General features: G+C 39.9%; 1 protein-coding gene across 3 annotated transcripts in view; it reads right to left on the reverse strand.

Annotated features, from left to right (window-relative positions):
• RDX (radixin) overlaps nt 1–12,333 on the reverse strand; it is a 129,596-nt gene that overhangs the window by 28,892 nt on the left and 88,371 nt on the right. For 2 of the 3 annotated variants that reach the window (XM_081543510.1, XM_081543511.1), the window contains 2 exons: nt 6,510–6,607; nt 915–1,518 (listed from right to left, as the gene is read on the reverse strand). In XM_081543510.1, coding sequence (XP_081399636.1) covers nt 6,541–6,607 — 67 coding nt within the window. In that variant the 3' untranslated portion in view covers nt 915–1,518; nt 6,510–6,540. Of the gene's footprint in view, nt 1–914; nt 1,519–6,509; nt 6,608–12,333 lie in introns of those variants that run through there. The other variant, XR_014069230.1, reaches the window with a different exon arrangement.

The following is a 12,333-nucleotide window of genomic DNA, read 5'->3' on the forward strand; positions in this document are numbered from 1 at the left end:
TACCTGGCATGACTGTTTGGATTGTTACCCGATCAGTGGTTCAAAGGCCCCAACAGGTGATTTCCTCAAGTGTTTCAGTCTGCATTGTTTTAACACATAACAGCAGTCTCTCAAGTGCTGCCTGAGAACCCTGGCCACAGGATCCCTGCTTCAGGCTCCACTGCACCCCCAGGCCTTAAGGCCGAATGCTTCTACACCACCTGCCACTTGTAATCAAGGAGCGGCCTGGGAAACCGCAATGTGATAAGAAGCCACACAAAGTACGTGGTTATCTTTCAAGTTATAAAAAACGCCTGATAAAGCAAAGACTTCAAATAAATTATGAGACCAGTCTGGGAACAGATATCTCTTGAAAGCTGACAAACAGCATAACAAAAAAGTTGTTTATGTGTCCCCTTTGGAAGGGCACTGTTTTTAAAACAACCAAACTTACTTAGTGCCCTTGAAAAACATCAGGGACAGATTCAATATTATGCTGGCATATTTTGTGTGGTTTTTCTGAAAGTCTCTAAGGGGTGATTTTGTGCCTGGCCGGTGAGCACCTGTCATATAATTTCAGCACAATACATTCTTCAAGGAGGTAAGAGTGGCTATTGAAAAAGCCAACTCCCGTTGCAAACTGTCACCCAATCCTCCAAGCTTCAGTCCTCAGACATTCAAGCCACCTGGCAGTGTCAGGAACAGTGCCACCTAGTGAATTAATAATGTGGCTTCACGTCCCAGCTCTGCCACCACACCCCTCAGCCTTCTTTCTCAAGCACTGGCCAACTCCAAGCTAACACTCTGAAATCAGAGAAGATGAGAAGCTGAGACACGGCAGGCAAGCCCGCTGGTCACTGGGCCGTTCCTCGAGAATGTGGTGGTCACTGCCCACCATCAGTGTGCAGAAGCAAGCAGAAACTACTGCCCCAGGCTGATGTTAGAATATATTTATTGCTACATTTATGTACAGTTATACAAACAGCCAGGAATGAAAGAGAGTGTTGCAACAATTTTTCCATATTCCACAGATGTGTGCCAGGAAACAGAGCTGTATACCACTGAGTCTGCTCTCGGTTCAAAGCCAAAAATGTCACATACATTATTTTTAATGGAAAGTTCTTAGAAATCCTCTCAGCTTATCCCTGCTTACAAGCTAGTCATGCAGAAAAAAGTGAGTTCTCAGAAGCCTATGCCTTCAGGCATCTGTTGTAAAGATGGAGCCTTGAAGACAGGATGCTGGCTTAGGACTTTCGGGTGCAATGCAGAGCTCTCCTGTCCTGGCCCAGCTCTCTAAGCTCTGTCCTTAGGAAAGACAATCGAGAAGGGTGAGGAGAGAGACAGAATAGCAAGAAAAGGGAAGCCAACAGTCGAATGAGGTGTGAGTAGAACCATCAACAAGAGCCCTGACTGAGGGAACATTTGTCCATTGGGCTCCAGCTGAGATTCTGGACTTCGGGGGATAGAGACGTTCAAATCATCAGGCATGTCTTGGTATGACCTTATCCTAAAGCTCACCGTGTGTCAGATGCCAGGGGCCTGCATGAAGACACAGAAAGTGAAGAGGAAAATTAGGCAAGAGAGAAGAAAACGAAACTTTTATATATCACCATAATAGGGCTGAAAAGGGCACGACCCGGAACACCCTTCCAGTGACACCTAGCCAAGGCTGAGTTTACTATTGAATTATGAAGGGGGATGGAATGCCACAAAGGAAACACAATGATACACATGTTGCAACAAAACAAAGGTGGTTCCACAAACTCTACACTCTGACCTCAGCCTTGCTAGAATTACTTTTGGTCTCAGAAGCAATCTAACATGATAGAACTTGCAGTGTTCAGATCCAGAATCTTGAAGCAGATATGAGATCATGGTATAAACAAACTCCCCTTCACGTCACAGTCTGATAAGCCTTTGTATGTGAATCACGGGAGAAGTAGCTGAGCAGCCCGTGAGACAGGTGTGCCCAAAGGATCAGTCACTATTTTCACCAGTTCTGTCTTACCAACCTCAGGCTACTCCCCCTCCCCCACCACCAGTGGTCCAGGAAAGTTCATCAGATCAAGTCTAACACAGCCTCCTAAACCAAAACCAGCCTAGCACCTCAGAGAAATGACAAGGCCTAAAGGTTGAGAACAAGAAGCTTGTGGGTCTGAATGCACCAGACAACGAGAGGCCTCTGGGGCTGATTCATGACTCCGATACAGCCTGGCACCCGAGGCTGTAGGTGTTCTATCCCTGAAGACACCTGCCAGCTATATAGTTCGTTGGTCCATGGCTATCCATGTCACCTCTAATTCCTCGCCATCATAATCCCTCAGGACCGCTCAATCACAAGGAAGAGGGTGAGGATTCTGATAGAGAAATCCGCAGGACCAGAAACCTATCAGAAGTCCCTGTCTTTTTCCTTTGGCCAATAACACTATAGTCAGCTAAGGAGGGGCCCAGCTGTTCTTCTGAGGCGGACAACTGTGTGACCTTTCAAGCTGAAGGATGTGGTGATTGCCAACTCCCTTGATCCTTTAATAAATCTGTCTTTGGACAATTCAAAATGTCTGTCATTTGATCTGACTTGTTGTGTGAGTCATGCCGAAACTTTCTTTTCCTACGTCCGATGGGAATAGCAGAATTAAACTCACTCAAAGGATTCACTCTAAAAAGCAAAAACGTTAATGCGTGAAAATCAATGAGGAAAAATTGCAAAACATCAGGCAAATTTCAATTGGAAGGATTTTGTTGGTGGTGTTCAGTCGCTCAGTCGTGTCCGACTCTTTGCAATCCCATGGACTGTAGCATGGCAGGCTTCCTTGTCCTTCACCATCTCCCGGAGCCTGCTCAAACTCATGTCCATTGAGTCGGTGATGCCATCCAACCATCTCATCTTCTGTCGTCCTCTACTCCTCTGCCTTCAATCTTTCCCAGCATCGCAGTCTTTTCTAATGAGTCGGCTTTTTGCATCAGGTGGCCAAAGTATTGAAGCTTCAGCTTTAGCATCAGTCCTTCCAATGAATATTCAGGGTTGATTTCCTTTAGGATTGACTAGTTTGATCTCCTTACAGTCCAAGGGACCTGCAAGAGTCTTCTCCAATACCACAGTTCAAAAGCATCAATTCTTTGGCACTCAGCCATCTTTATGGTCCAACTCTCAACATCCACACATGACTACTGGAAAAACCATAGCTTTGACTAGACAGACCTTTGTCAGCAAAGTAATGTCTCTGCTTTTTAATATGCTGTCTAGGTCTGTCATAGCTTTTTTTTCAAAGAGCAAGTGTCTTTTAATTTCATGTCTACAATCACCTTTCCCAGTGATTCTGAAGCCCAAGAAAATCAAGTTTCTCATCGTTTCCACTGTTTCCCCATCTATTTGCCATGAAGTGATGGGACCAGATGCCATGATCTTATAGTTTCTTTAATGTTGAGTTTTAAGCCAGGTTTTTCACTCTCCTCTTTCACCTTCATTAAGCAGCTCTTTAGTTCTTCTTCACTTTCTACCATAAGGGTGGTGTCACCTGCTTCTCTGAGGTTATTGACATTTCTCCCTGCAATCTTGATTCCAGCTTGTGCTTCAAGAAGCCCAGCATTTCGCATGATGTAGTCTGCATGTTAAACAATCAGGGTGACAATATACAGCCTTGACATACTCCTTTCCCAATTTTGAACCAGTCTGTTGTTCCATGTCTGGTTCTAACTGTTGCTTCTTGACCTGCATTCAGGTTTTGCAGGAGGCAAGTAAGGTGGTCTGGTATTCCCATCTCTTTAAGAATTTTCCAGTTAGTTGTGATCCACAGTCAAAGCCTTTAGCTTAGTCAATGAAGCAGAAGTAGATGTTTTTCTGGAATTCGTTTGCTTTTCCTATGATCCAACAAATGTTGTTAATTTGATCTCAGGTTCCTCTGCCTTTTCTAAATCCAGCTTGAACATCTGGAAGTTCTCGGTTCACGTACTATTGAAGCCTGACTTGGAGAATTTGAGCATTACTTTGGTAGCATGTGATATGACTGCAATTGTGTGGTAGTTTGAATATTTTTTGGCATTGGCCTTCTTTGGGATTGGAATGAAAATTGACCTTTTCCAGTCCTGCGGCCACTGCTGAGTTTTCCAAATTTGCTGGCATAATGAGCGCAGCACTTTCACAGCATCATCTTTTAGGATTTGAAATAGCTCAGCTGGATTTCCATCACCTTTGCTAGCTTTGTTTGTAATGCTTCCTAAAGCCCACTTGAGTTTGCACTCCAGGATTTTTGGCTCTAGGTGAGTGATCACACCATCGTGGTTATCCAGGTCATGAAGAACTCTTTTGTATAGTTCTGTGTATTCTTGCCACCTCTTAATATCTTCTGCTTCTGTTAGGTCCACACAGCTTCTGTCCTTTATTGTGTCCATCTTTGCATGAAATGTTCCCTTGGTATCTCTAATTTTCTTGAAGAGATCTCTAGTCTTTCCCATTCTGTTGTTTTCCTCTATTTCTTTGCATTGTTCACTTAGGATGGCTTTTTTATCTCTCTTTGCTATTCTTTGGAACTCTGCATTCAGGTGGGTATATCTTTCCTTTTCTCCTTTGCCTTTCACTTCTCTTATTTTTCAGCTATGTGTAAGGCCTCCTCAAGACAACCGTTTTGCCTTTTCACATCTTTCTTGGGGATGGTTTGATCACTGCCTCTTCTACAGTGTTACGAACCTCTGTCCACAGTTCTTCAGGCACTCTATCAGATCTAATCCCTTGAATCTATTTCTCACTTCCACTGTATAACTGTAATGGATTTGATTTAGGTCATACCTGAATGGCCTAGTGGTTTTCCCTACTTTCTTCAAATTAAGTCTGGATTTTGCAATAAGGAGTTCATGATCTGAGCCACAGTCAGCTCCTAGTCTTGTTTTTGCTGACTGTACAGAGCTTCTCCATCTTTGACTGGAAAGAATATAATCAATCTGATTTCAGTAATGAACATCTGGTGATATCCATGTGTAGAGTCATCTCTTATGTTGTTGGAGGAGGGTGTTTGCTATGACCAGTGTGTTCTCTTGGCAAAACTCTGTTAGCTTTTCCCTGCTTCATTTTGTACTCCAAAGCCAAACTTGCCTGTTATTCCAGGTATCTCTTGACTTCCTACTTTCCAAAATGGAAAACAGTTACATAAATGCCTGCATTGGAAGAAATAGTTTAAAGATGAATAGCTAAGAACAGTATTATTTGTGGCAATCTATGGATTGTTCAGAACATGTTTTAACCAAGGATTTTAGCTCAAATATCAGGAATAAGATTAACTAGATTCTATGGAGTCACAAACAGCTACATGCCTTTCAAAACAAGCCCTTCGAGTGGATTTCAAAACAATGAAAATATTTTGGGGATGTCATGGAATGTCAGAGATTTGTGAATGAGCTTAAACTCAATTCATAGCAATCCAGAAGTCAAGGTAATTAAAAAGAAAGAAATAATGTCATTTGCAGCAACATGGATGGAACTAGAGATATAATACCAAGCAAAATAGGTTAGAAAGATAAATACCATACTTACATTTGAAATCTAATTATGACACAAACCTATGAAACAGAAACAGACTCACAGACATAGAGAACAGACTTGTGATTGCCAAAGGGGAGTAAGAGTTGGAAAGGGAAGTATTGGGAGTTTGGGATTAGAAAATAAATAAATATCAAGGCCAAAGAAGCAAATCATTTCTAAGAGTTATCCAGGCTAATGAAAATATATCACCATTTGTTTAATGTCACATGAAAAGAATCTAAAAAATAACGGACAGTTATTCCACATCTTAAAGTATTGTCTCAAATATATTCACACATAGAGTTTTGTGTGTAGAATTTGGGGAGGTTTAAACAGTAAGTTGGGGGGACTCAAATGTACCATTTAAGATCTATAAGATAAACTGTACTGCTGTAGTTTTATTTAGAAATGGGATGAGTCGAAATATAACTTTGAAGCAATTTCTTATGGTAATCACGTTGATCAATGATTTTTAAATATTTCCAAATTGCGATCAATGCACAATACTAATCTGGTTTACGAACCAATTCTGGAATTCTTTTACTTAATATATAGGTATGGCACTTCATTTTTAAGTATATATGAACACTTTTTCAAACAAGAAAAAAGAAATTCTTCCAGCAGTGCACAAGTATCATATGTGTGAGCTGGCACGGTGATACTCCACATCGAGAGGGTTCTTTCACAAATAAGAGCGCAGTCTAAGGTAGCACGTCTACACCTCACGGAGATTACAGCTAATATCTCACTGTAGTAAACTATCTGACCTCAATGTTCTTGATTGGCAAAGAGCCGAAGAGAGGCAAACAACTGAGAAAGAATCTAGAGTGGGTGAGATTAGGTGCTGCAGAGGGAGGGGAGGGCTGGCTCTGGGTCAACTCTTTTGACTGGCATTTCACTAGACTAAAGGCTCTGGGCTGTGGATGCACAGATTCAGGTTTTATGGGGTCCTGCCAGCATTTCTTAAGTGGAGAGTGTGTGGCAGGTCTACTGGGAAGCTGTTGCCAATTGTACTTACCCAGTGAGGGAGGGAGCCTTCTTCCTAACTGTTACATTTGCTTTATACTGCTTTGGCAAGAACGCATCTGGAACAATGCATACAGTTTGGGTCCCCACCTTTTAAAAGAGACATAGAAAGGTTAGAACGCATTTCAGCAAAAGAACACAGAAGGAAGCCAACGCTATAGTACAGACGCACCCTTGTCCCCTGCGTTCTGTAGAGCTGTCTTGTAACCAAATTGCCAAAGCAATCTCCTGTCTGATCTTTAACCTTTTCCTTTTCAATCACTTTTGAATCTCCACAGTTATTACAATGTGAAAACAAGAATAACTTTAAATCTTCTTTTAAAGAGATGCTAGAATTCTAATAGTTTCAGCCATTATGCACAAACTAGTCTTAGTCTTATGACCAGGGAGAGTGGAAAATATTGTTTACCGTATTTTATATGCTTGAGGGTTAAGCAATTGGAAACTCAGTTACTGATAATCTCTATCTTATAGGTGGGTTATTTATCAAAAGGGCAGCTGTGATGGGCTGTTTCCCATGGAAACCACGTTATGGATGACTAGTTTGGTTTCCAAGCAGTTTAACACATGAGTCTTTGTAGTAAAATCCAGTAGAACTCTCAAACTTGGATAAAGGATCACAGAAACACTGAAACAAAGGAGCTGCACAACTTATTCTTTACGGTGAACGTTGATGTTAAATGGGCGGAATTAATTAGAGGGTGATTAGTATTTGAAATTTAAGAACACTTTACAGAAAATTTTAAGTATTTTCAGACTTTGAAGGTTAGCAGAGCTGGCACTTTATTGTACCAAATGTCAGTCTACAATGTATTGCTGTATATGTTCCCCTAGTAACCAGCACTGTTCTCATCATTCTTAAGCATGAAGTAGATTTACAGTACCCATAAAGGAACAAAACGGGAGAGAAGGAAAAGGAAGGGAAAGAGAATGATTTGCACGAGTGTACTGAACAAAAATTTTCGTAAGAGCAAGAGAAAGGAGGATTGGGGAGTAAAGTGAATAAATATAATGTTATAAGAAAGAAAATAAAAATAAATGAGGGGTTACAATTATAACAGAGAAAACCACGCATGCAGTTGCCTAAGAGAAAAGGTGAAGAAGAGTGTCAGAAATGTTGAAAGCTTGCCACCAGGTGGCACCATAAATTAAAAGCCCTCTAAGAAACACAGCAACTCGATGGGGATGGGGGCTGTGAGTGAGAGATACATACAAATCAGAGAGGCAGGATATTCACAATACAGGTGACTCTGTTCATGGAGTGCCAAGCCATAGGTTAGGACATAAATCATACTAAGTTAGCCCGTGAATGAAATTTGGTTTAATATTAGAAAAATCTACTAATTCAATATACTAACAAAAAAGCACACACACATTATCTCAAAATACACAGAAACTGCATTTGACAAATTTTAAGTATCCTTTTTATTTAAGAAAAACTCTTGGCAAAGTAGGCATATATATATAAAGAAGTTTCATTAACCTGATAAAGGTTATCTACCAAAACAGCAAACATATGTCATGGCAAATGTTAGAAGGATCTTTTTAAATCAGAAATGAGGTGCATGTATGTTCTACATTGTACCAAAAGCTTTAGTCAAACCAAGTTGGTAGATAAGGAAAAGAAGTTATATGGATTGAGAAGATAGACTGAGAACGGTACTAACTGCAGAAGATGCCTATTTATGCAGAAAGCCCAAAAGGCTTCACAAATTATGACAAATAGTAAGAACTGAGCAAGATTCTTAAATATAAGATCAGCAAACAAAAATCAACTTCATTTTTATATACCAGCCACAAATAGTTTTAAAATGTAACTACTAAAAAGATAGTAAAAATAAGATGTTAATAATAAGTCTAACAAAAGAAATAGATGATCTTAAGGGAAAATTTAAACTTTACTGAAAAGTATTAAAGAAGACATAAATAAACGCAGAGATATTACATATTCATGACTAGGAATACTTAAGTATTGTACAGATGTAATTTTTTCCAAACTAATCTATTAATGTATTTCCAACAAAAAGGTTTTTTTCCCCATAGTATTTAAACTAATTCTAAAATTTATGTAGAACAATAAGAAAGGGTCAAAACTAGTCAGAACTTTATTATCAAAACAAGGTGGAGAAACTTTTAAAGAAAACAGGCAAAAAAAGCCATTTCAAAGGAGACATGAAAGGTCCATAAATTTAAGAAAAATTCTGAACTATATTAGTAATCAAGAAAATGCAAGCTAAAAGCACATTTTAAACCTTTCAAACTGGCAAAAAGTTAAAAACCTAGTAATAGCAAGTGTGCTCAAGTCAGTGTGGATATATTCTTCCTTTGAACACAAGTTGATGCTTACGCAGAAAAGTTGAAGATGCCCCTGTAACTGATCAATTCCCCTCCCTAGGTGCAGATACTGTTGCTCACATTACTAGGAAACATGCTCAAGATTTCAGGCTATATTGTTTGTAAAATAAAAAATACTAGAAACAATCTAAGTGGGCATCATCAGGAGTGGAAAAATAGTAGTGCATTCATGAAACAGACACCTTCACAGCAGTGAAAATGAATGAACACAGCTATGTTCATCAAAAGAGATGTGTGTGTGCGTGTGTGTAATCAAAATTAGGTAAAGTTCCTATGCATGCAAAAGAAGACATATTGTAGATACAAACAGTTAAAATCAAAGAAAAGGGTGATGTGATAGGGGAGGAATACAGAATGCCAAAGTGACTGGGAATGTACTATTTTAAAACCTGATGCCTGAGTATTATATATATATTTACTATGTATAGTAGTATTATACTACTAGTATAATACTATTGAAGAAAACGTGCTATATAATATTTCTTTGTTCCTATTTCTCCTAGGCATATTCCTTTCCCTAACCCTGTTGAAAAGCACTCTCTTGTTTGTGTATGTTTAAAACTTTTAGAAATCGATGGAGGAAAAATACTATAATAGGGAGTTATAAATTTGGTTCCAATTATCTTTGGTCTTTTAATCATTAGAACTTGAAAGTCTCAAATCCTCTAGGTAGAGAAGTCAATAGCTACTCTGAGGACACTGAATAAAAGAAGCCAACTGTGTTATTCCCACAGGGTCGCACACCCTCATTCTAAATAAGTGATTCTCAAAGTATGGTCCCAGAACAGCCTCATCGGCCTCCTGGTTAAAGATCCAAATTCCTGGGCCCCACACAGACTTGCTGAATCAGAAACTTTGGGAGGGAGGAGCCCTGCAAATCGGCATTTTAACAAAGTCTGCAGATGATTCTGATGTACCCAGTTTGAGAATCCTTGCTGGAAATTTTTCAACTTTATAAGGAAATCTCTTCATTATTACAAAATAAAACCCCTCTACCATGAAATAAACAATCTAGACAGCTGAGAAAGCCGCATCACTGGCCCTTGGAAGAATGTAATGATTTTTAAAATCCTTTAATTCAGAGGTCAGCAAAATATGGCTCAAGGACCGTCCAGTTCATCTATTTTTTTTTGTTGAGACCATGATTTAAAAGTCAAAATATGATTTCATGACACATAAAATTATAAGCAAGTCGGATTTCAGTGTCTGTGAATGAAGTTTCACTGGAAAGCAGCCAGGCTCCTTCACTCACATACACCTGTGGCTGCTCTTGTGCCAGAACAGCGGGGCTGTGAGATGTGACAGAGACTACCTGGCACACAAATTTGAAAGTATTTAACATCTGGACCTGAAAATATTTAATATATTTACAGAAAAAGTTTGACGACGCCTACTGTTTTCAGTAATTACAGTCTACTAACCTCAAAACGAAATATAATCCTAGTGATTTTTCTCTGAAAAGTACAATTTTCCTTTTCATTCCACAGGCAAAAATCTAAAATAGTTTAAAAGAATTCTTAGGAAAGTTAAATCAGAACCATTTTTTATCGACAAGATAAAGCAAATTACCGACACAGAGCATCTGAAGAATGTTTTTAATTTTGCTTTCTGTCTTCAAATATTCTAATAAGTGACCAAAAAGCAGCTGGTGAATTTTAATGAAATATTCTATCACGTTTAGCTTTGGAAGTTAGTTTAGAAATCTCCACAGGCATTTCCTCAGGTGGCTCACTTAAAGTGTGAACTTGTCTCAAGGCTGCACAGAGACTTGTTTCTCAGGCCTCACACTGCAGCCGCCTTCCTCCGTGGCTCCTCTTTGGCTGAAAACTCTCTAGGCAATCTGATCCTCAGTCTCTTGAATGTTTTTCTAGACCAAGTTCACGTCTTATTACTGAAGTCCTGCTCACCAAATTCCAGAAATATATTTTATTTAACATCTATTAACTAGCTGAAACGACCTGTTTCTAGGCATAACCATCTTCATCTCAAATTTCATTTTCTACAAGATTTCTAAGATCCTTTGAGCACAGACCCATTTGATTTTGAGGGCTTTAACACTCAATAAAAATAAAAGGATGCTTTCTCACGCTCACAAGAATAAATCACATATCTCAACTTAAAATCTTTGAGCTATACTCACCTTTTCTTGAAAATGAGAGCACTAAGCTCTTACAGCTTGGCGTTACTAGCCCACACGAGAAGTGGAGTAGTCTGGTCTCCAGGTCAGTGTTACTCTGTATTCAGTATAACATGTAGAGCCTTCTTCTTTGCCCTCTAATGAATTCATTAAGTTATGCAGACAGGAAAATCCTCCAAAGGACAGTCATGCGACAATGTCTCAATTGGAAACTTAACCTTTTACAGTTTTAAAAAGCAGGGGGAGGGCGACTTTCAATTCAAAGAAACCCAAACCCAAGGCACACTCTGCCATTATGGTTGCCTTTGGGCAAGTTTTGTGTGTGTGTGTGTTAGTCGCTCAGTCTTGTCTCTTTGGGACCCCATGGACTATAGCTCACCAGGCTCCCCTGTCCATGGGATTCTCCAGGCAGGAATACTGGAGTGGGTTGCCATTCCCTTCTCCAAGGGATCTTCCCAACCCAGCGATCAAACCAGGGTCTCCTGCGGGTTCTTTACTGTCTGAGCCACCAGGAAAGCTTGTTACTGAAGTCGGAAATGGGACAGTGCACCTACCTTCAAGGACACCTCCAGCATTTATGGTATCCTACAGATTAGGAAAGGGTGTCCCTCCCTCCAGGCACATGGTCCCAAGGTGTATGCTTGTCTGACACGCACTAAATTTGCACGTCTGTCCCTCCACTTCTGCCCTGTGCTTCTGTGGGCTCCTTGAGATCTGGCTCCTTTCCAACTTCATCTCCCTCAGGCTCACTTAGCTCTGGACATACTGCCGTCTTTCCTGTTCCTTGAATCAGTAAAGCCCTTTCTTGCCTCAAGTTCTTTGCACATGCTTTTCTCTCCCCTTGGAATGCTTTAAAGCAAAGCTTATAAAGCAGTGTCCAGTGGGCCACTTCTGGAGAAGAGACACATTATTTGGCTTGCAAAATGTTTTCTAAATGTTTTGAAATAAAGAGGTGCAAACTTTGGGAGATTTCACATAAAATTACATTTCTACTTACATGTTTAAAGCATTATTCTTTGGACATTTTTTAGAAAAGGTGTTTGCTGGCTTTTCCTGGAGAATCAGAAGGGCCGGCAGCACTGAGGGTACTGCTTTGAGGAGCTGAGCCCTCTCTGGACAGGCGAGGATTCCCCATCAGGCCCACTGTGCTCATTTGATCCTTCTGGGCATTTACATTTGCTGTCTTGATTTACTTTAAAATCCTTTTTTTAATGCCACTTCCTCACAGAGACTTTTTCCGACCCTCCTACCCTAATTATCTTATTTTCCCCAACTCACTCCCTTGTTTTTTTCATAATAATATAAATTTCTTGCTTTTATAGGT

Source organism: Giraffa tippelskirchi, chromosome 11 (genome assembly GCF_054371585.1).
Source record: "Giraffa tippelskirchi isolate mGirTip1 chromosome 11, T2T-mGirTip1v1.2.pri, whole genome shotgun sequence".
Lineage (NCBI taxonomy): Eukaryota > Metazoa > Chordata > Mammalia > Artiodactyla > Giraffidae > Giraffa > Giraffa tippelskirchi.